The 24,783-nt window shown below is 41.7% G+C and overlaps 1 protein-coding gene across 5 annotated transcripts in view; it reads right to left on the reverse strand.

Moving 5' to 3' along the window:
- klhl32 (kelch-like family member 32) overlaps positions 1–24,783 on the reverse strand; it is a 32,744-nt gene that overhangs the window by 5,157 nt on the left and 2,804 nt on the right. For 3 of the 5 annotated variants that reach the window (XM_035909554.2, XM_006794797.3, XM_006794798.2), the window contains 6 exons: positions 21,906–22,086; positions 15,057–15,164; positions 8,752–8,850; positions 5,161–5,376; positions 2,189–2,915; positions 1,980–2,038 (listed from right to left, as the gene is read on the reverse strand). In XM_035909554.2, the coding sequence (XP_035765447.1) occupies positions 1,980–2,038; positions 2,189–2,915; positions 5,161–5,376; positions 8,752–8,850; positions 15,057–15,164; positions 21,906–22,086 (1,390 nt within the window). The remainder of the gene's footprint in view (positions 1–1,979; positions 2,039–2,188; positions 2,916–5,160; positions 5,377–8,751; positions 8,851–15,056; positions 15,165–21,905; positions 22,087–24,783) is intronic. The other 2 variants (XM_006794799.3, XM_035909553.2) reach the window with 1 other exon arrangement.

Genomic DNA, 24,783 nt, shown 5'->3' on the forward strand with positions numbered 1-24,783 from the left:
TTAAGCATATCCATGCATGGGTAATTGATGTATGCTCAGCGCTAGATAAATAACGTGACACTGGAGCTCAGGTTTGTACTAATGACTTCCCTCCCTATTTCTAATCATATGTTTCAGCCACTCCATTTTACACCGAGGATCCCTGCTCATTTCACTAAGTGTGTCGAAGTGTATTTTCTGTGTGTGTGTGAGTGCTTGATTGAGGCAGAGAATGAGAGAGAGAAAGTGTGTGTGTGCGTGTGTGTCTGCTGGGAGCTGACGGGTGGCCATCTGTTGAGGGTAGAGTGGGTGGGGGGTTGCTGTTGCTCTGGCAGGTGAATGTAGATTCATGGTGAATACAAATGAGACTCTCTTCCTCTCTCTTTCGTTTCTTCATTCCCTCGCTTCCACGCAGACATATACAAACACAGACCCATATGGATATGCGCATTACACATATACACACCGCGTACTATATACAGGCTTTAGCAGCTGCCTATAAACACAAGCGATTGAGGTTTAGCCCTCTACATTCCAGTGCAGAAAGGTGTGTTTGACTATTGCACACAGAATCAAAATCATTTAAAGCTCATATTTAATTTACAAAATATAACCAAAAAAACACGTCAAAAGTTGGAACTAAATTTTACTGTTTGCCACATTTTGTCTTGCTGAAATAAGCAAAGGGGTTGTTTTACCTTTACATACCTTTACAGCTTTGTGTGAAGGAATGTTTTCGCAGGCATCTACATTGAAAAACTAAGGAAGACCAGAGCAAGTATGACCACCTCTATAAAGATTTTGCAGTTTGTTAGTTGGGGTAAATTCACCCCATTTGAGTGCTCAGAGAAAATGCAAAAAAAAATCCAAGAGCTACATCTCAAACTCTAAAGTTTTCAGTTAGCATGTTAAATGTTAAAATCCATGACAGTGCAATTAGAAAAGGACTGAACAAGTGCAGCTTTTTCAGTTTAAAATGTTTTTCAGAGCACTGTAGAGTCCTGGAAGTGTCGTTTCGCATTAAGCGCACCTTTGCAGATGCACAAATGAATCATACCATGTATACAAATACAATTCCCATCCCAAATCTAGTTTTACTAGTTATCAGAGTGCCTGGGATTTTTTTTAATTGATTCTATACAGTGTGAAAATCAATTAGCAGACACTTGACACCTGCCTGTTGTGCTATCCGTCATTGAGAACGTAAGGTGTGCTTTTATTTCTGGGAGAGAGAAAAAAAATACTCCATTATTATTCCACCGACGATGTTTAGGTGTGTACTTTTCCAAAAGTCTCATCATCAGTCAACAATAATTCAAACAGTGAACTGTATTATAAGCTAACCTCAGTACAAACTTTCACAGAGAAAAATCTCAGGATCAGTCTCATAATAAGTGGCTCTGAATACTCCAAGGATTCCAAGGACACAACAAGCTCTCAGCACTGACATAATAGCAATTAAAACGCTTTACCGAGCAGTTCACAACCACCACAGACCATCAATTTAGAGTTCTGTTTCTGAACACCTGAAAAATGTAACTCAAAGAATCTCATCTACTCACATTTGGTCTCCAAAAACTCCTGAGAAAACAAAAATATGAAGCTTGAGGGAAATTTTGTGTGTCAGCTGTTCGGACCTGGGCGTGTAAAAGGGGGTATTTTTTTGTTTGTTTTTTGTACTGATCACTGCTGTTTGCTGTTGATGAGAGTCAGCAGATGAATGAAAACAGTAAGGTTACTGTCAGTAAAACAAAATCACTGTTCAAAAAAAGAAAACCCCACTGAAAGTAGAATGAACTGTAGAGTATAATCATCAGCAGCCTCGTTCACAGTAAATTCATTCTTAGCTTATATGTAAATACCGGCTCGAGTTGGCTTTAGTATGTTTTGCGAATATGGTGATAAAGGGTGCCGTAGTATCGAGTATACAGCTGTAATCAGGGAAAATGAACATACATTTCCTCGACACACAGAAACAAATCCAATCAGTCCACAGCTACCTGTTCTGGGTCGTAAACCATCAGCCGGTTTTGGTACTGAGCCGTGTTTGTCACCCCACCTGGAACACAAACAAACATCTCAGGATTTTGGCAGTGACACGTTCTCCTGCAAATGTGTGTGAAAGTGTGAACTTAGAAGTGAAGTGAGATAAAAGTAACGTATATGGGACCGAATGTGCAGGCTGAGTCTGTGTTCTCTCCTTGTGTACCTGACACCCAGAGCAGGTTGTCAGCAACGCAGCCGGCGTGGCAGGACAGCGAGCGGTCAAAGGGCTGGACGAACATCCATTTGTTCCTCTTGGGACAGTAACGCTCCACAGAGGGCAGCACCTGCCTCAGCTCATTCCTGCCTCCCACTGCGTACAGGTACTGCCCCAGAGCTCCCAGGACAAAGTGTTCCCTACATGCCTTCATGGGGGCAATCTCAGTCCAACGGTTGCCCCTGGGGTCATATCTACAGGCGGTCCTTACTGCACATGTCCTCCCAGTGGCGTGCTCCATCTCTCCACCTACGACAAACAGGAAGTTCCCCATTACAGCCACGCAGTGGTGGCTGCGTCCAGTAGGCATGGGGACCAGTTCGCTCCAGTTCGACCCGCCCGCCACTCGCACGTGCTCCTGCACAGCTGGGTTGAAATACCGCAGCTCCCGGACTCTGCTCACCTCCCTCTTCCGACCTCCAACTATGTAGAGGGTGAGGGACTGGAAGCGCGGTCTGGTGCGGGCTGACTGGTGGAGGGGTTGAGCGAAGATGGCGCGGTGGTAGTCCAAGGCCTCATCTACCAGAGCTGCAGCGGTAGGGCTAGACTGGACCAGAGGATGGCTACGCGAAAGGTGGTGCAGTGTGGGGACGTCCATCAGGCCGTAGCGGACGTGCTGCAGAAGGTCCTCGGTGTACTGGTAGCGACAGTCGTGCTCGAGCCACAGAACCACCAGCTAAATCCAGAAAGAAGAGAAGATCAGTTAGAGACCAAGAGCAAGCAGGAAGAACAGCGACTACAATATTCATCATGCTGTCATGGTTCCATAAATTCAAAACCTGCTCATTCAATTTTAATGTATTATTGATGAAATTATTATTTGAATTCAGTATGGCTCAGTTTTTGTTTCTTTTCAAATTTTAAATTAGAAACAAAAGTCTCCCTGCTCCAGTCGTTTGTCATCCAGTCCCTTCAAAAGGCAAATAGGAAAGACGTTAGGATAAGAGGGAAGTGTAGAAGGAAAGAATCAGTAGGAAAGACTTTGGGAAAAAATAGAGATAGGGAAAGGAAACCAATGTGAGAAAAAAAAGAAACACTGAAGGACTGCTAATCAGAAATTTTTCTAGACACCTATAGGCTATTATGGCAAGATTGAGCCAGCACTACAGCCATAGTTGCTAACACACACACACACACACACACACACACACACACACACACAAGCATTTATTAATCAGCAGCATTCAATATTCAGACTGTAAATATCCACAGGCAGCCTCCTTTGTTTAACGCGGGCGAACCGGGTAGCAGGAAAGGGATTTAATTGAACTTGAGAGCGATGGAAGGTTATTTAGCTGCGACGAGGTGTGAATGTGGGCGAGATGACTGGAGATCACTGATACCATTATCAGGAAAACAAAGTGGTTGTTAGCGCAATCTGCGCAGAGACTGAGAGCTTATTACAGCGAATAAAGGAATAAAGATTTTTAGGGGGAAAAGGGACACGAGGATGGCTAAGAACAAATCAGGGGGAAAAAAACTGTCAATGTCACGACTGCACTGATAATACAGGAGTCGTGATGTGATGTATGCAAACACACTGGATGCGTGCCTTGTCTTTGCTATCCAGACGAAACCTTCCTTTCCTCATTTCTCCTTTCAGTCCCCTCTGAAGGTGTGAATATGCAACAAACATGCAAGTCAGGCTTCTGTCTTTTTTGTGGTAACTGTGCCACTCTGCTGTCTCGTCTTCCCTTTCCTCCACTGCTCACCCCGCCTCTCTCCTGCTCAATGCTTTAAAGTGACAGTGTGCGTGCGTGCATGTGCGTGAGTGCGTGCGCATGTGTGTGCGTGAGCATGCGTGTGCGCACTACGGCAGCTGACTGTGAAGGTCACGCTGCATCACACAACTTCCTCGGGGCACAGAATAAATCAACTCCTTCTCCCTCCTTCCCCTCCACGCTGAAAGAGAAAGTGTGAGAGAGAGAGTGTGTGTATGTGTGTGTGTGTGTGAGAAAAGAAGAGGGTGAGGGAAAGAGATAGTGAGGGGAGGAGGGGAGACTGAGCAAAGGATGGCAAGATAGAGAGAGAGGGAGAGAGAGGGAGAGGGGAAAAACAAAGGCAGAGAAAATGTGATTTCCAGAGCACGAGAGGCTCTAAGAAAACTCTGAGTGACGATGATTGACGCCCGAGCTAGGTCAGTCCGGCTTTGGCGTGCACCCCACCACCCTGCAGCCCACCGCCCCTTTCGGACGACAGCCCCCGCTCGCCGCTCGCTTCCGTCTGATGCCCAAATTAACCTTCTGGGTAAAGTGAAGGAGCCCCAAAGCAGCCTAATCAGAGGCTGATTATGGCGGCGGTGGCTGGCTAAAGGGTCAGGGTAATTGTGCCATCAGAGGCCTGATTGTTTTCAATCAGACGGGCGGCCGAGTGACAGCTGGGGGATTGGGGCTCTGATGGAGCCGCGGTGGGCCTAATCAGAGAAGAGAAGAAGGAGAGAAAGAAAGAGAGGGGAGAAAAGAAGTGAGAAAGAGCGGGGGTGGCGGTGGCGGTGGTGCGGGGGCTGATTGGAGCAAATGAACAGTCAAAGCGGCGAGTCCCACCCTGCACTGCCGCTTTACTCCGCAATGCCGGCAGTTCATCACGCTTACTATACGCTGACAGACGAACACCCGGTCAAACGCAGCCCTTCCTACTGCACATTGTCATCAACATAAACAAACAGTATATGAGATGCAGATGGCAGTGTTTAATTTCTTGTTTACTAGTCTGAGCGTCTGCTGTGTGTCATGCATTTCTGTACATGTTTGTGTTTTATATATATATATATATACATATATATATATGTGTGTGTGTTTGATGAATTTTGTGCCAAAATGCAATTTCTTCAGATTTGCAATCACAGATGATTGTTTTTCCTGTCATCAGCGTATTAATACTGTGCTTTAACACTTCAGGACTGCATCTCGTTTGTCTTGTACCTTCCAAATCTCCTCCTCGCTCAGAGAGGTGAGACGGTCGCTCTTCAGCACCTCCCTGAGGAGGCGGTAGGGCAGCTGCAGGGCCTCGTCCTGTCGGCTCTGGCTCAGCTCAGACAGATGCTCCACCAGGAAGCCCACCACGGCCTCCTCTAAGGTGGGGAGGTGGAACAAGTCAGCCACGCGATACAGCTCCAGGTAGTTGACGCTGCTCAGCTCCTGGGGGATGAATGGACGTATTGGCCATTAGGGTCTGTTAAAAAAAAACTTTAGAGACAGCTATCAGACTACATGATCCTGGAAATCCACCGAAGTAAACAGTGAGGATGATTTTTGTCTATAGAAAGTCCATAAAAATTTATTTGAGCAGTGACTGAATTATAATTCTAATGAGAACCTTTCATTTACAAAGATTGGTTCACATCTGTTGTACCTCTGCTTTATTTCTCATTTTGTTAGCAGGTGTAAATTGTAAGATTTTACCAAATATCCTTCATGTGTTAGCCATTGTTTTGTTCTGAGAATATGTGACATTTACAAATAATAGAAGCCGATCATCCCCACTTCATATTGCATTTATAAGCCACATGCACACTAAGTCTGAATTCAGTGCCACGACAACATTGTGTGTCAAATACTAGAAGACAGTTAGAGAAAGGTGCAAGACTAAGCCCAGTGAGATCTGACTAGTGGAATAAGACTGCCATCTTCTGGCTCTCTTGCAGCATCTACAGCACAAACAGCTCCCCTCTCCTACGGATCGGCCTTTAATAATGTAGCACCTTGGTGAATCCGCCACACTCAGAGGTTTTAAAGAACAACGTTGCATTACAGCTCACTACATTTCAATTTTGCTACTGTGAAATTAAAACAAAATGTAGAAAAATCTGAATGAGGGTTTAGAGAATCTTACAAACAACAGTGGCAAGGGTCACACATGCATGCCAGTCAATGTTAAAATGTAATACACTGCAACGGAAATGTATTGATCAAATGCTCAGCGGAACAAATTAGAATCTAACAAATCACACAGATGATCCTGACTGGCTAATGTATCTGATTTTCAAGTGTTTACAGAAAAGTCTTTTTTATTAGTCCGGCCTTACTCTAAGCAAATTGCATATAGAACATTGAGCTGATGCGATAGCTGTGATGAACACACAAGCGCGTTGCTAGCTAATGACTTATCAATTGTTCTGATTGATAAGTCATGATGAAGGATGGTTATTATTAATACAAAACCAGCAATGATCCTTTTACAACCAGCAGATGGCACATTGGAGCTAAATTTACAGTCCTAATGTAAGACCCAAGTCTTGCCTGAGTTGAAATACAGTGTTAAAGGATTATACCCTCATGGAGGGGAATTGAGGACAACATCTCCAAACAGAATATAAAACATGATATAAATGAATATCAAGATATATTTAAAAAATCCGCTCTCGACCCTGCGGGCAGTCTTTATCCTTCAAGCTCGGGTCCTCTACCAGAGGCCTGGGAGCTTTAGGGTCCTGTGCAGTATTTTTGCTGTTCCTAGGACTGCACTCTTGTACATAGATAGACAGACAGACAGATAGATTCAAAGCTCCTCTTTGGATTTTCAGTACAGTACTTGTGTAATTTGGCATGCCTCATCCTTTTCTCCCTGCACCCCCCCCCCCCCCCCCCCCCCCCTTCAGAATAGCTTCTTGACAGCCACCCTTCCACTGAGACTGTCATCCTTTTTTTAGGACACACTGCACACCATGCAAGCCACGCTTTCAGCTAATAGCTTTTTAGGAATCATCTTGTTGTTTTTCTGCCTGTCAAACTGTGATCTTCAGCATTTTTCGTAGACTCAACAGTAACATGTAACAAAGAGCCTAAACGTGTCATTTAAAATAGGTTCTTTTGCTCTGCTCCCTGCTGTGTGTTGACACAACATTGGTTCACCCTTTAGGAGCTTTTTTATGCTTGAATGATTCATAGATCAGTGTTAAGTGGTTTAATAAACAAAACACATCCTCAGAAAACACAAATGAGTGAGAAAGTAGCCAATTCCAAAGAAAATCTATCTATCTATCTATCTATCTATCTATCTATCTATCTATCTATCTATCTATCTATCTATCTATCTATCTATCTATCTATCTATCTATCTATCTATCTATCTATGTTATGAAAAGTCACTGATTCCATTCTGGGGAAGCTTACTATAAAGCCATGTATCAGATATCTTAGACTATTTCTGTTCCACAGCAACCTCCACCTGATTTGCTTTTTATTTACAGCAGCGCTTCGCTACATACCCAGAGAACAGTAGGCCGACTTTGCTTCTGTTCTAACACATGCATCTTGCGATAAAATGCATGAAACACACGTCAGCGTGGCCCAATTCTTGAAATGATCTGGCCTGAGGTACCTTGCTGTAGACGTCAGGCATAAACCCAGCAGAAGTGTCCTTGAGCAACAGCACTAAACGCTTCCCAGGTCTGGGGCTTGCATCCTCTAACTGACCTTTAAACATTCATACTAGACCATCATCAGATGGAAGAACTGCAGCACTCTTCCTGTGCATGAATTAGTTTTGACTTTGCGGTCAAGGTATTTAGAAGAAATAGCTCAACATTTTTCAAGACACCCCAATTTTTTTTTTTAAAGATGAAAAGATTGATCCCAGTTTAATTTCTTTAGACACAAAGACCAAAACAGAGCGAGCCTTTCTCTGTCAAAAGAAAAAAAAATGAAAAAAACAGTTAAACTAGAGGCACCTCTGCATCTCACTAATTAACACATTATAGCCTAAGTGAGTTTGACTAACAACAACAGCGCAGAAACAGACGTTAACACATACACTGTTGTTGTAGAGGTTTGAACCCTTTGGAATTTTTACATTTCTCAAATAGGTCCTAAAACATCACCTGATTTTCACACAAGTACCAAAAGTAGAAATTACCTAATTAAAGGTAACGACAAAGAGATTGAAGAAAAGGACTCTTTGATCCAATTCTAGTCATTTGCTCTTTTACTGGTTTAGATGGGGACACCATGTCAGTATTTTAATATGCAAGCAGTCAGTATCAATATAATCACAATAATCTTGATATAAAATTGCATTATTTTCCTAACAAAGGTGAGATGCCTTTCACACACCCTAATAACTGCAACAGCTCACAGTTCTTACACATAACATCTTCATTTCTGACTCTGAAGGAAAAAAAGCAAAAATTATATAGTAATTAAAGAAAACTGGAAAGAAACACAGGAGATACTTGACAGTTTGGATAATGATTTAGGAAATGTGTAAAATGACCTATGTAAGCTATTCAACTCCAAGTAAGGTGACTCATTTGTAAAAATTCCCCGGATATAACTGGCAGATAGGATCAAACGGAGCAACTGTTCCTGAGTGGACCATACTTCTCACACATCAGTGTTATTACCAGATTTCCATTAACCTGATGAGGACTTTGTAGCATGAACCTGTTTCTGGGCTGATTTCTTTTCCTAATGTCCGCAGTTCCCAGCTCACACACAAGGACACCAGAACATGTGAACGTTTGTGTGCATGCGTGCGTTCATGTGCGCGTGTGCGTCTGTGCTTTGCGCACGCACCTGGATGAGGTAGTGTGAGCAGAGGCTGAGGAGCTCCAGCAGCTGAAGGTGGCTGCCTGCAGACAGGACGTCCTGGATCACCGCTGGCTCCAGCAGAATCTGGTTCAGAGCATTCAAACAGGGTCATTAGGTTTCTTTTTTTAACATTTGTGTCTGAGTGTCCGTTTCACTGCAGCTGAGCTCTAGGTCGTTTTCAAGTGATGACTTTTTCTGAACTTTTGTACTGTACTGTACAATTTTCTTGGAACATTTCAGAAAATTTGTTCCGAAAAATCACAAGATTTCTGGAATAATGTCTTTAATATTTATCCATAATGCACCATGCTACATTTGATAAAATCTAAACACAGCATTTTAGCCCAGAGACATTAATCCAGCTATCAAGCATGTGAGAAGAAGATGATTTATTTTTTCATGTCCTAACACATACAACCTTAGAACTAAAAAAAGTATATATATTTGTAATTTCTTTCTTATTTTCACTCTTTAGTTGGGCTAAGTTTGATTTCCACTGGTTAAATGTAAAAATGTTTCGGACAGTGCAACGGATAATGCGGAAACGAACAAAAAAAACCCTGCTTGACCATTGTGCTTGATTTGCCATTATTCTCCTCGCAGCACAGCAACATATTCAGGCAATTATTTCTGCACAGTTTCTGCCAAAATGCTTCCTGTTTAGCTAAATGAGCAGCGGATGAAAATTATGCACTGAAAGCTTCCTTCTGTTTCCTCCATATTACCCACCCATATGCAACATAACGCTCTGCAACGCAGCCAGTTCGTTCTCGTAAGCTCTTAGGAGCAGAGCCAGGTAGGGGTGAAGAACTGTGCAGAGGGTGGCATCACTTAAATCGTTACCCAGTCAGACTAGACACCATGCTATCTCCCTCATCCTGTGGAATCACCTGTCGCACAGTTTAGATTGGTTTTAAAAACAAAAAAAACCCCAACCTACAAAACCTTTGATAATCCCTTCAGCAGCTCTGCCCTACATATCCACAGAGCTGTGACTGCATCAGCAGTGAAAGTGTGAAAAATGACTTCATCATTTGTCTCTCTCACCCATCGGTACTGTTGCCACAGTAATGGACTGAACATTGTTTAGCAGGCCTCAGGAGTATCAATTTTGCTGGAGCCTACTGATTATTTATGAATCTGAAAAACAAAATGAGCAGATCTGAATACAAATGTGTTACTTAATTCTACTGCATGTTTGGCCATTCAGTCTACATGATTGCTCTCACTGCATTATAACGCATTATTTGGCCACTTTAGGATTCATGTAAACACTTCATTTGAAATCATCAGGCTACTTGTTTATAATAGTATAATATAAAACCACTTAGAAAATATTCCCAGCAAGCCGCTCTGATAAGATTTTTTTTTCTACCCTCCTTCTCCACAATTAGCTGCATCTGCACATTCCCATTTATCACAGTATGGTTTCCTTCCAGGCCTGGGCAGGAATCCAGTTAACAAGCCGCACCATCTATGGGCCTCATAAGCTTAACATATTAAGACAGAGAGCAATAGCAAGTGGTTTTTGCTTCATTAACAAGAATCTAGATACACTGAGCTATAGAAGAAAAAAAAAACAGCAGAACAGAGCAGATAAAAATGTTGATTTGAAAAAAACTAATTTCCAAGCACCTCTTCATCTATTCGGTCACTATGAACTGAGGAAAGCATGCTATCAAAAACATCAAACCCCACATTTTTCCCTTTTTCACTCAATCAGCATCCTGTCAGGCAGCAGCAGCAGCAGCAATGATGACTGTAATAACAGTAAGTGAACTCTCTTCATATCGTGCTCTCCTATCCACTCCAGAAGCCCACTACAGTTAGAGCACTTCTACCTCACACAGCAGAAGTCAGTTTTATAACGCCGTGCCCGCTTCAGTGTGGGAGTGCAGTGAGCTCTTGTGTAAACCAGCAGTTATTGCCGCTTACTAGCTTTCACCTGGAGGAGATATAAAATGGAAGAAGATGCGTGTAAGGCAGAACGCATGTCCTCTGCCATGTGATCTGGTACACGTGTGGCTAATAAAACTGTGGCAGCGCTGCAGGATGTTTAATTGATTGAGAGATCCGCTGTGGTTGGCAGCCAGTAAAAAAATAAAAGAAATCCTATGAAGCTACTGATGGCATGCCTCCTCCTTCACCCTGCTGGCCTATGACATGTGGCTAAAGGATTTTTAGTAGGTCATTATTAACGGTCTGGGGGTAAGCTTATTGCCCTCATCTCATCTGCTATCATCTCCTCTGGGCAGACAGGAGCTGAGCCAACCAAAGCAGGGCGGCTTGCAAGCCTGCTGTTGACCTACTTACACTGGCTAACCGACTCACTCTTTGCTCATTTCCACTGTGGAAATAAAATTAGGAGTAATTACAAAGTTCCTGGCCTCTTGGTACACAAAATAAGCCGCTGGGCTGCTTAGTGAAGCAAGAATCACTGGCACAAAAAATGTCAAGAAAGGTTTACAGGAATTCTCACACACTCGTTCTTTGTCGACTGGGCGACAAGACAAGGACATGAACTCACAAGAACCACTGAAATGTAATTGTGTGCTCTTCTGTTTTTATTTTGACCAGAGTGGCCAGGGCAGGGGCCAGTTCATAGTAAAAATCTGATGAAGCACCTCCACACTCAGTCATCCAGCGGTAGGAGCTTATGCTGCTGAGATTAAAGAGGTAATCTGCAGAATCCATGTTTTTATTTAGTTTTGTGACATATTTGGCACTGATAGAATATTAAGTTATTTTCAGCTTTAAAGTAAATGTACAGTATTTGAGTATTTCAAATTTGTATGCTGTTTTTCTACTCCCCTTTAATTATAAAATATAGCTAGTACATAGGCTTTTTAATCTACTAACATCAGCTTGGTCAGCTTATGAACTACATAATGCTCTTTGACAGATAACCCTCTGGCATTCAAAGTAGTCAAATTTATCTTTACTTTGACCAGCCACAGCGTCTCTACTACTAGCAAAAACCAGGCCCGTGGTTCGCTTTGCTAATATATGAAAACACAGACGTGTGTTCATTTATCATGTTATTATTTTTTTTATCTTATTTTTATTTATTATTTCACCATATATAGTGAGACAGTAAAAACTGATTTTCATAAATAATAAATACACACATTCATTGTTCTTAAATCAATTACCAGCATCACTGTTTAATGAACACTTATTTACAGGTATGCATGACAACACAGTCCCAAACTGCAAAAAATTGTTTAGCAAGATATTTAGTAACAAACAACAATGTATCTGTGAAGGTTCTCGGTCATCCAGGTCATCGTAGTCTAAGGAGCTTGGAAAGAAAAGCGTCTGGACTTCTTTGAGTTGCTTGAAGACGTTTCACCTCTCATCCGAGAAGCTTCTTCAGTTCTAAGGTCAAATGGTGGAGAGTCCCAGATTTAAACCCAGTGGGAGTTTTCCCCCCAAAGAGGGACAAGGGACCCCCTGATGATCCTCTACCTAATCACATGAGCCAAGGTGTGAAAGTGGGTGTGGGTCACAATCAGCCAGGGTTTTGGGTGAGCTCATTGTGAAACCTGGCCCCACCCTATCGTGTGATTTACCGAGGTCAGATGGCCCAGGGTGTGAGTGGACGTTAAGGCGTCTGGGAAGGGAACTCAAAAATGGATTATAGATGGCAGACAGTTGGTGTTATAAACCACCGCCTCTGTTGATAGATGGTCGCTCACAGTGGACGTAAATAGCTTCTTTCACTCCTCTTTCAAACCATCTGTCCTCTCTGTCCAAAAGGTGAAGATTGGCATCCTCGAAAGAGTGACCTTTGTCCTTTAGATGCAGATGGACTGCTGAGTCCTGTCCCGTGGAGGTGGCTCTTCTATGTTGTGCCATGCGCTTGTGAAGTGGCTGTTTGGTCTCTCCGATGTAGAGGTCTGGGCATTCCTCGCTGCACTGTACAGCATACACCACATTGTTAAGTTTGTGTTTAGGAGTTTTGTCTTTCGGGTGAACCAGTTTCTGTCTGAGTGTGTTGCTGGGTCTGAAATGCACCGGGATGTCATGCTTGGAGAAAACTCTCCTGAGTTTCTCTGATACACCGGCTACATAGGGGATGACGATGTTGTTGCGTCTGTTTTTCTTATCCTCCCTCGCTGGTGTCTGATCTTCTTTTCTGTGCCTCTTTGCTGACTTTATGAACGCCCAATTAGGATAACCGCATGTTTTAAGTGCTTCCTTTACATGTGTGTGTTCCTTCTTTTTCCCTTCAGGCTTAGAGGGAACATGTTCTGCCCGGTGGTGTAGGATCCTGATTACCCCAAGTTTGTGTTCCAGAGGGTGATGGGAGTCAAAGAGGCCTTAACGTCCACTCACATCCTGGGCCATCTGACCTCGGGAAATCACACGATAGGGTGGGGCCAGGTTTCACAATGAGCTCACCCGAAACCCTGGCTGACTGTGACCCACACCCACTTTCACACCTTGGCTCATGTGATTAGGTAGAGGATCATCAGGGGGTCCTTTGTCCCTCTTTGGGGGGGAAACTCCCACTGGGTTTAAATCTGGGACTCTCCACCATTTGACCCTTAGAACTGAAGAAGCTTCTCGGATGAGAGGTGAAACGTCTTCAAGCAACTCAAAGAAGTCCAGGCGCTTTTCTTTCCAAGCTCCTTAAACAACTATATACATGTACATGTAAAGTGTATATATCAAAGAAGAACAGCACTGGAATCACTTCTGCAAATATTCTTCATAGCTTGTTAGCCAGTTATGTTGTGTGCTGCTATGCTAGCTGAGGGAGTTAGTTTAGTGTTTGGCTACTGTCTGCCAGTACTAAGAACATGCTGGTTAGCTTAGCATGCTGAGTAGCTGCACTGTGCTTGCTTATATAGCTTGGTTAGCTTGGCTAAATAAATTTGCTAAACCACGTGAGCGTTTATGTTGTCTTTATATGGTGTATTTTAGTGAACAGTAGGGAAAACAAACATAACTTGCATCTCAGAGATTGCAGCCCATTTACTTGTTATCTAGGACTGTATATTTAAAAAATGGATGGATTTTGTATCAGTCAAACAGTCAAGATGTGACTGAAGTCCAGACTTTCAGCTTTAACTCAAGGGGTTTAACAGAAGTATCTTTTTAACAAAGTGAATTCCAAAGTGGGGGCCGGTACTGCAGGTAGGCTGTAGTAATAACAGAAATTCAGTATGAAATTATTTACAGTTGCATATTTATATATGTAAATGAATTTGTTTAGATAAAAAGTGAATTAAAACTGGTAATAAGAGGCCGTTAGTTTGTGATATTACTCACTGGTCTGACCTAAATTTATTTACTCTTGTATTGAAATTTGCATCCCAGTGGCAGGTGGGTCACACATGGGCTTTAACACTTTACATATGGATGAGTGGTGATTTATAGCCAAAGGCCTGTGTTGTTTATGTTTCCTGAATAAAACAGTCAAGGAAATACATCACTTTCTCTTGTATTTTCATTAGAGTGAAGATTTAAGTTTGGGTGAGCCCCAGGGGATTTTCTGGTTTTTTAGTGGGACACGGCATTTTCTGGTTTTTAAGTGGGACACGGCACTCTTCACTTTGAGAATTGTCAAAGTGAAGTGAAGAACCCGGCTCAAAGGACACACAGGCACAGAATGGCTGCATTAAATTGCAGTCCTGTATAGTCCTGAACTTAAAAGTGCAATTGTGACTGCAAAAAAAGGGGACTGCACGTAGCACCATTTTTTATATACAGTGAAACACCGGTTATTATGGGGGTTCACCACACATGCAAAAAAGATGCTTGCATTATTACTGTATATTTTTATATTAAAAACATGTATATTATTTCTTGCACTACAGGTTAAAGCATTTCATTCCAGAGAGGTTGCAAATTTAAAGCAACGAAGGCTGATCAATTGAGCAGGCCTAGACGTCCAAATGAGACAAAATTGCCAATCAGGCAAATGGGATCAGGCAATGTAGCTTAGCCTTGAAACAGTGTAGAAAGTAAGGCTGATTAGGCAGCCAAATAAGGATTCAATAAATCAGAGTCAACAAACTATGTCACCTGGCAGAGAACTTGGTTGCTAAACCTAATGATACATCAGAACAATTTAACAGTAGTAGTGGACGTTCACCCACAGTTTAGCAAATGTAATGATATGTACTGATAAATAACTTTCTGGATATTAATCTAAAAATTTCTGTGTGGTGTACTGTGATTTCTTTTCATGAGATTTTCTGTCGACAGCATTTCCATCTCTGCAAATGTTGTTGTTGTTTTGGGTTTTTTTTGTCAGTTTGCTCACGATGGCTCAAACTCACCTGTCCAGTGTAAGCGAAATCTAAAGCGTGCTTCAGTCCAACGCTGGTCACTCCCTGCAGAGTCACTTCATCTGCCTCGCTCTCCACCATGCACAGGCTGAACATGGCCTGATGACACAGAGCCAAAACATGGAGGTCAGCTGAGGGAACATTACATCGCACATATTTCATGTGGCATTTTCTTTCTTTGTTGAAATTAAAGAAGCAAACACATATAATACTGTATTAGAAAAAGTCCAGTGATCACAACCATTCACATTTGTTTCTCCAGTCTTTCAGAGGTGGCTCTGGAGGTTCATCATATAAATATCTGGAGGTTACGACACACTGAGAAAAAAACAAAACAAAAAAACAGCCTGATAGTTAATCAAAACCTGCCAGACGCAGCATCCTAGAACCCTTTTCGTATTGATTTACCTGCCTTGGCTCTGAAGGTCAACAGAAAGAAATAGCACAATCAGTACTTTCTGTTATACCCCTCTGTCTTTCCCTCATCCTGTCTCACACACACACACACACATGTGCATGAGCACAGTACATGTCAAACTCCATGTGAAATCAAAGCCGTGGACACAGCATCTGCAGTCTGGCCCTGCTGTGTGTGAGTCCACCTTGCTGCTCGCTAATCAAAGCTATTGATTGGTGTCACACCATGAAGGGATGACAGCGCTATTGATCACGGCCAACCAGCAGTGCGCAGCAGTGTTGAGGGGAAGAGAGAGAGAAGGAGTTTTACAGGTCAAGCATGGCCATGATGACGATCATCTGCTACCTGTCACCTGAGTTCTGAGCTAGAGTAACGTTATACCATCTTTAAGTGTGGCGTCTCAATGTTTCTCCTGTAATGGCACAAACAGCACCACTAAACCGCTTTTGAAAATTCCAGCTGTTTCTGTATCCACAGTTTCCCTGCTTTTCAGGATAGTGATCTTAGCCAACTTGCAATTTTAAAGTATCTTTTTAATCACAGTGCAATGTGCAACACGGTCGCTCCACTCTATCTCTACTGAGACTCTGGTGTGTGACAGCATTTTAAGCTTCAAAAGCCCTCGGGCTGCCTGGTTATCGCAGGATCTCCTTCTGTTGTGAAAGCCACATTCATTTCGCTTATAATGAATGTGGCTTTCCCTGATTCATAGCACACATGAACTTTCACCAGGCACCAACGCCCACCCCCTTCTCTGGCAAATGGCCCTTCTGTATTGTGAGCATGATGTGAGAAATGGGCTACGCTGAGTTTTAAACCAGTGTCTGCGTATCTGTCTTCAAAGCTCAGTCTTGTTGATCCACCACCCGGGATGTGATAGTGGCTGAGCTTTGGTCAGTGTCCGCAAGAACATAAAACACACACAAAAAAGCATTGAGACACAAGCAGGAAGTAAAGAGTGGAGGACAAACAATATAGACTGCCTATGATAGACAGAGACAGGGCACCCTGAGAAGTACTCATAGAGTTGTGTGCCTTCAGCATGAGCGCTCCTGACCTTGGTGAAGGAGCTCAGGGAGCGCTGGTGGTGACGGATGGCTACCCTGATTTGGGATATAGATCCATCGCAGAGACACATTGCGCCACAGAGCCATGCTCACTGCAGTCGTTTCACACACTGCTGCAGTGGGGGTGTAGCGTTGCAGTTAGCCTGACCCGCTGGCAAAATTTGTGTGTGCCTGCTTGGCCGATCATACCATAGAGGACTCGTGACTTCCTCACGCACCCAGTGAAAAATTACAGTATTCAGTCTGAGAAAAGTAGTGGTTTATCTCCAGGGAAGGAGACTACACTTGCAAGTATGTTTATTAGAAAAGACCAAAAAGAATAGTTGAATGTATTTGGTAAATGGATGATTTTGCTTTTTGGGGCACTTCACTTTAATATTTCTATTTTACACTGATTCTTGTCTTATAATAGAGAAACAAAAATGTCTTCTTTTTGTTTTAACTGAATTTTACACTAAAAATGTATGACGGTCTTTCAATACTTTGAAAAGAAATTAGTTCTGCCCTCTACCTGGCTACCTTTATGATGAGCATGCACAGTAATTAAAAAAGTGGAGTAGTTTCATATACAACAACAATATCCCATTTAGGAAGACATTCTCCAACTTAATCTGTGTTTTTGCTTTGTGAGTGTCCAGTGGAATTTTCTTATAAACCTTTCAGACTGCATTTGTTTGTTCTTCTTTGGATTTTTCTGGCATTTTCCTATGTTCCTATGTTGCCGGGACCTTTAGATCAGAGAAAATAGTATTAAACGAGACATGTTTACACTTTGGTACTGCTTGGTAAAGTTTAATTGAAATGTTTGTTCCATAACTGCTGCAAGCTGTTAAATTGCCAGAGGCTCAGCTGTTAAGCTTTTTAAAGACCAATGCGTGTATCAGTGCATTTGGACTGAATCTGCCAACTGCTCTCGTTCTTGGTGCCAAGAAATGAGGAAAGTTCACAAGGATTCAGAGTACTTAGAATTTTACTTAAGACTGTGCACAAAAACTTGTGAAAACCATTCATTTGTTAATTCAACCTTCCTGTCCTTAACTTCCTCAGTAGAAAGAAATAAACATGGTCAGCATTTCTATGGTAAACTGCGTGGTGATGTTGTGATTGGATTTAGATGCTTAATATGTTTCAAAGTCCAGCATAGTGCTCACAGAGCACAACATAAAGGAAAGCTCACCACAAACCCAGGATATCAGCTGATATATAATTAGGGATGGGTATCCGGTGCCATTGTGGCACCAGTTCTGACATAAACGGTAGTTTATTTTGGTGCTTTTTTTTCCCTGAGATGTCATACACTTTGGATTCTAGCCAATCATTTTACCTTTGCAAGCGTAGTAGGCGGGCCCAGGTACGTACATTCTTTTAGAGCAGAGCTACAGATTAAAAATGACCAAGGCGAAGTGGTCAAAATGGTAAATGGCCTGTATTTGTATAGCGCTTTACTAGACCCTAAGGACCCCAAAGCACTGGGAAACAGCTAAACATGAGAGGTTTTTGACATAATTGATGTTTTTTCCATTGATTAAGCACTGTTTCCAGCCAAGAGTGATACCATATATGCCCTATAACTGCAGAAAAGGCTAACATTGTTATCTTTTTACAAAAAAAACGCTAAACATGAGAGGTTTTTGGACAAAGTTTGTGTTCTCCATTCTTTAAGCACCGTTTCGAGCACCGCTTAAGCACCGGCACCGTTTCAAAAGTACCGGTTTGTTACTGATATCGGATAAAACCTAAACGATACCCATCCCTATATATAATTGGCAAATCTCATATGGAGCACATTTTTTCATCTGCAAACCACTCTGCAAGCCACAGCTCCTGTTTTGGATGGACTGGTATCGATACTTACAAAGTGCTTGAGGTTCAGTATCTTGTATAAGGATACTTCAACATGCAGACCGGAGGAGCCAGGGACCAAATCACTGACTTTCTGATAGGCAGACAACCCACTCTATATCCTGAGTCATGAACACAGTTTAATGCTGCATTTGACTTAATCTGTCTGTGTCCTTGAATCCAGCCCAATTCTGTGCCAGTGCACATGGAAGGGCTGGGAAGTTGCCCATGCCATCAAATTGTAACTTTTGCTGCCCTATTGCCCACGTCTCTCTTGAAAATGACATTTTAACCTCAATGAGACTTTTTCACCTGGATAAATAAAGGATAATAACATAAATTCCTGAAGATTAAAATAAATGTATTTTTTTTACTATAGTGTTCCTATCTGAACTTTGATTGCTATAAATAAACAGATGATTAAGAGCAACAGTTTGTTTATTCTTGACAGCCACTCTGTTCTCCTTTCTACTTTATAAAGAAAGACCTTGTAGTTATGATTCAACTGCATCTTTGCATTTTTAATGCTCAAGATTCAAAATTCTTTATTTGAATCTTGAGTTTTCAAATAATACATAACTTATATACCACTGTAATTGATACATGTACGTTATGTTTTTAAATGCAGTCACATTAAAATTTAAGTGCACTGCATCACTCTGTAGTTTGTAGAAGCACCTTTAGAAAAAGTTGATAAGTGATACAGTTTTGCCCCATACTTCTTTACAATAATGCAGTACACTGAGGTTAGCGGGTATTTATATATGCATAGCACAGTATTCCAGTCAGGTTGACGTCTGCAGCACCTTGATTTTTTTCTTTTTCAGCTGTTCTGTTATAGACTTGTTACTGTGCTTGAGACCACTGTCTTGTTGACTTTCTCCTGGCAACACTTTAAGCCATTCTTGTTGAGTCTTTATCAAATTATATTTTCAAGAACTTTAATATTAATATGCTCAGTGAGGCCTGTATAGTCTAACATGTAGCTCTTGGGACTTTTGCAGTATTTTGAGCATTGTTTAGTCTGAGCTTAAAATAAATGTTCTGGGACATACACTCCTGGGAAGAGTTTAGGATTGTGTTAAGATCCTCCAAACCAGGAAACAGTCAAAACGTTTGCATTTGTAGAGGTGCTCACAGTTGCTGATTATCAGCTAATGGCTGCTAATAAAGAAAAACAGATCAGCAAAGAGGTTTGTAAATACTTTTCACACGACTGTAAATTGTTCCATTGGTCTAATATTTTTATTGGAAATGTTTTCATCTAAAAATAATATAGAGTTATACTATTATATTATATATTTTCATAAATCTTCAGGATTGAGATACAGGCGGATATGCTTTCACCTTTCTGACTTGGTGTTCTACCTACAGCTTTAAAGAAAAGAACATTTCAGGCTTGTGTCTGTTGGAGTCAAATTGTTAAATGTTGCCATTATTGTACTTAAATTTGTAAGTCTTGGTTCAAACTGTATGATCAAAGACATTCCTTTGTTTCTGACCCCCTCCCCAGCCTGTTGAATGGTGGGGAGGCTGCAGTGTTTTATTATAGGGACACATCCTATGTGAAGGTTCTGTTTTCTTGTTTAGTAAACTACACACACACACACACACATTCTCACACATGCATACACACACATACAAGGGCCCGACACACCACAGGGGGTGTTACAATGGGTGGTGCCTGTGTAAACTGTAACTGTATTCAATAAAAAGGCTGCAAGGAAGGCTGTTTATTTGAAGTTGGCTAGGAAACAGGTGAGGAGCGTTCAGCTCCAAGAGCCTGGTGGACCAGCCTCCATTGCTAGCAAGTAAAATCGATCGATTGCTGTTCGTCTTGCTTCGTTAACGGGAATAAGTCTCTAAACCCGCGGGGCCTGTGGAATCACAGACCCAACAGTGTCAAATTCTCATAAATGAAATCAATACAGCTCAGTTAAACAGAGCTCAACTCTTTCCATAGGCAGTCCATGTAGTGTGTTGTACCTCTGTGCATGCGGTCCGGAGATATATAATATGCAATGCAACTGCCTAATGCGACATCAGTGCCACAGTAGTACCTGCAAACTCCTTTTCTAAAGTATTCAGAAGAAAAAACTAAACAGGCTGTTGCTACTATAAATACCTGAAAGGGGAATTCACAAACTTTCATTTTTGTATGCAGCAGTGAATCTATTTCCACTTATTTACAGCTTGCTACAAATAGCACAGTATACATTGAATCCCCACACACCAACTTCCTCACAGGGATCAACTTACAACAGATGCCATTATCAAATCGAGCTATAGTGGATTAGACAGAGGATTGATCGTCTATAAATGATCTACAGGAAATACCGATCAGTCTTTTAAATAGTGTTGTCACAAAGCAATATATGACTTTTACTTAGTGTAGTTTGTGACATTTCTATTGAAAATAGTGACTGTTTTTTGGTAAAGGCTCCTTCCTAACTGATGGGCGAACAGACAACATTTTGTGTGTGGGTACTCTCTCGCTGACAGCAGTGTGCTTGTGAGGCTGGTGTGACTGATTGTGGCTGTATCTCGCCAAGCTGTCCAGACGTCTTAGTAATGTGATGGGACTGGAAGAGGCAGGTGACACATTCAGGACAAGTTCCAGGTACACAACTCGTGCTTGGTCAGGTATTTCATTACAATCCCTCATGCCCGCTGGACTACATAATGTGTTCTAATCACTGCAGGTGTTTGCCTGAGTGTGAGAAGACTGAGACGTGGAACGAGGGGGAAAACACAGTTGCTATTCCCCACACAAGGCCCCTTCATCTCCTCAGTAAATGAAGTAAATGAAACCCAGCGGTGGAGTCAGATGACAAAATGAACATAATGTTGTTAGGCTGCTCCAGAGGAACAGAGGAGCAGAGTGAGTTTTTCTTGCTTACTGTAGCAGGCTGATCTAATAATCCGAGCGCTGGAACAACAGTGTTGCTCGGCTCAGCTGGGACTTGAAAGAGCGGCATTTAAAAAAGGAGCCGAAGAACAAAAAGAGAACAAATGTGAAGAGGATGAACAAAAGGAGGAGAGGAGTGTGACTCGCCCACCCTCGACTCTCTTCAGACAGAAGTAAAAAAAAAAACCTACAAACACACACACACGGGAGGAATAATCCCCGGGCAACTTGGACATATTTAATCTGCCTCTCATTTTCAACAGGGATTAATTTCTACCTTCTAATCTGCTCAGTGTCCCTGAATTAAATCTCATGTGTGCACTTTTCCCTGTGCGGCCCATCTGAGGAAATCTCCTGCCTGGCTGTCTGACAGCACAAGCCTAGCTAAAGCAACGTATGTGGCTTAAAAGGTATCAAACACTCGGGCTCATTCCAGGTGGGTTAGTGAAAGACGTGTAGCAGTTGGTGTGACATATAATATACCATGTGGGCTTGCAAACATGACCAATTTTCCAACCAAACACTTCTACTACTACTCTGCTCAAGAACTTCATTTATTGGCAGGATCAATTATTTTTGAGATCTCTAACATGAACTAGACTCACCCTGAAGTAATCGCTGCACGCTGCTAGGACGGCTTTGTGGGCGTGGAACTTCTGCTCACCGGCAACCAGAGTGACATCACACAGCAGGCCATCCTTCCTCTGCTGGTTGAGGGCAGAGAGGACCGAATCCTGGTGCGACTTTGACTGGCAGAGCCTCTGTCCTGTCAGCATCTCCCTACTGCTGTACAACACACAGACATACAAAACAGATGTTGGATTTTAGTGGATTTACTGGGTAAGACAAAGATTTTGCACTAATGATAATAAGCACTAACAATTTATCCTTTACCACAGATGGATTAAAACAAATTAAGACATTTCTGTGAGCAAACATTTGCAATAAATCTAAACAATTCCATTCATTTTAACCACCTTGACAGCACAATAGTAACATATATCCATGTAAAACACCTACCTTAACAAAATTCTCTATTTTTTTTTTAAATATATGTAATGTACACAGCAAATACATGAAAAATCATAACTTTTTACCCCATGTCCAGTGGTGAAAATACACCAAATAACTGAAATGAAATGCTCTCACACACACTCCAAGAATTAAGCTAAGGAACTACAGCAAGCTAACGTTGCTTGCTGTATCATTATTATCCATACATAAAGTATGTCTTAACCCAGTTTCCTCTACCTTTTACCACACCACTGCAACTATATCAGTATCCATTGATTACTTTACTATTGGGGTTCAGACACATATCGACAACTACTATAAACGTCAGACATGCTAAAACTATTATTAGATTAGTCCACACAGGATTACTCTTATTGACGATGCCCTATTTTTTCTCTTCCACCACCGTTAGGCTGATTTTTTCTTGTTTTTTACTGAACTATACGGAACTGTTGGTTTTCTGCCATAAAACTCTCTAGAAGTGACCACAAAACCCAGAGGATGAAGACATTTTTGAATAATTTGGCAGCATGGTGGTGCAGTTGGTTTAAATCTCCTGATTATCTGGGACCTGTTTAGCTTGTTTGCCTGCTCATGTTTCCTTGGGTACTCCAGCTTACTTACACACTCCAAAGACATGCATGCTAGGTTAATTAGTGATTCTAAAAATGGCTGTAGGTGTGTCTTTAAGTGCTGCATGAATTAGTGTGTGAAAAAGCTAAATGTGGCTTATAGAGTAGAATGGTTCGAGCAGTCAGACCAGAAAAGTGCTATCTACATGCCAGTCCAGTCCATATTAATATGAATTTAATGTCCCTGTACCTAGAATTTAGCGTGGCTTTTTGAACATTAGTGATTCTCAGGTGATAAATTGTTTTTGATAAATTTTTTCTCTAGTGAGGCATTTGTTGCCTCCATGAGGTTATTATATCTGCTTTATAATTACATTATTTGTTATCTACAACATTCATTAGCCCTCTCAGAATTAAATGTAAAGACTTTGGTCATGCTTTAACTTTTCTGGTTAGTATCATTATTGGCACATAAGCTTGTCCCATATTTTCATTTATGATAAAACAGTGGCAAAGCATCCCTTTCTGTGAATGCACAAATATAAGTGAATTTCCAAAACAGCTGGGATGCTGTGTAAAATGTGAACAAAAATGTGCAAAATCTCATACTCATGTTTCATTCACAATAAAACACACAAAACATATCAAATAGTTAAACTTTTAAGAAAGCGTTTAATGCATTGGTACGTCAGGGCTTCCTGTATTCATTTTCAACCTTGTCCCCTGAACACAGAGATTTCATCATATTCACTGAAGATGATCAGATATTTGAAGTCTTTGCAATTTTTCATCAAGGCACATTATTCTGAATTTGTTCCACAATATGTAGACACGGGTTTTTGCAGAATGGTGAACCTCATGTCACTGACCTGTTGCCAGATGACCCGCTAAGCTGCTAAATGTTCCTCCAGTTGGTTTGTTTTTCTGTAACACTTAGTTTTCCAGCCTTTCGGGATGCCCGCCCCAACTTTTTGGAGACGTGTTGCTAAAGTCAAAGCGGGCTAACATTTTCATGAAATAGTAAAATGTCCCAATGTAAACATTTGATGTGTTTTCTATGTTCTATTGTGAATAAAATATGAGTTCATGAGATGAATTATCAAAGACTATGCACAAAAACACTGATCTCATAAGAGAAAGGGTGCTGTTTATCAGATCGCGCTACTAGTTTATGTCCATCTACAGTCCCTGAACAGGTACACCCAAAAGATTAACCAGGCTGCAAAATATTAAATATAAACATCCACAGGACTAGCAATAATTTGAATAATATAATCAAATAGCCTAAAACCCTTCAATCAGTCCCACCCACAAGATACAAACACATTCATAAGTGCATACACCCCTTATTCAGTTATCTTTATTTTCCATTGTTAAAATTGCATCAGAAATTTAGACAAGTGACTAAATTTGCCATGATTTACATTTTTGCCATTCCCCCACCCTTACAAAAACAGCACTTCCTACCCATCAGCGTCTATCTCACAGTTTAGCTGATAGGATAAACGCGCTGACCACAGAACATGTCAAAATGAGTTTTCCCGACTGGCAGAAAGCTGAGGATCCATGTAGCAGCAAATATACCCCATTTTCCAACTCATCCTCAGTCCCTCTCCGCTTATACCCATTCATAAGCCAGTCTGTCCACCCAAATCCATCTATGTCCACTTCCAGTCCCGGCCATCACTTTAAATTATGCTGCCTGCCAAGAGGCTTACTCTGTCACCTTCATGGTGATGGGGTGTAAGACAGAGGAAATAATGGGCGTGTGTGTGGGCGGATGCGTTAATGCCTCTGGGATTGAGGTAGGATGAATGATGACTCAGGTTGTTTGTTTGGTAGTTTGGGGGGGGGGGGGGGGGGGGGGAATTGCCATAATAATTTAAAGTAAAAGTTT

Source organism: Neolamprologus brichardi, chromosome 11 (assembly GCF_056152115.1).
Source record: "Neolamprologus brichardi isolate AB-2024 chromosome 11, ASM5615211v1, whole genome shotgun sequence".
Classification (NCBI taxonomy): domain Eukaryota; kingdom Metazoa; phylum Chordata; class Actinopteri; order Cichliformes; family Cichlidae; genus Neolamprologus; species Neolamprologus brichardi.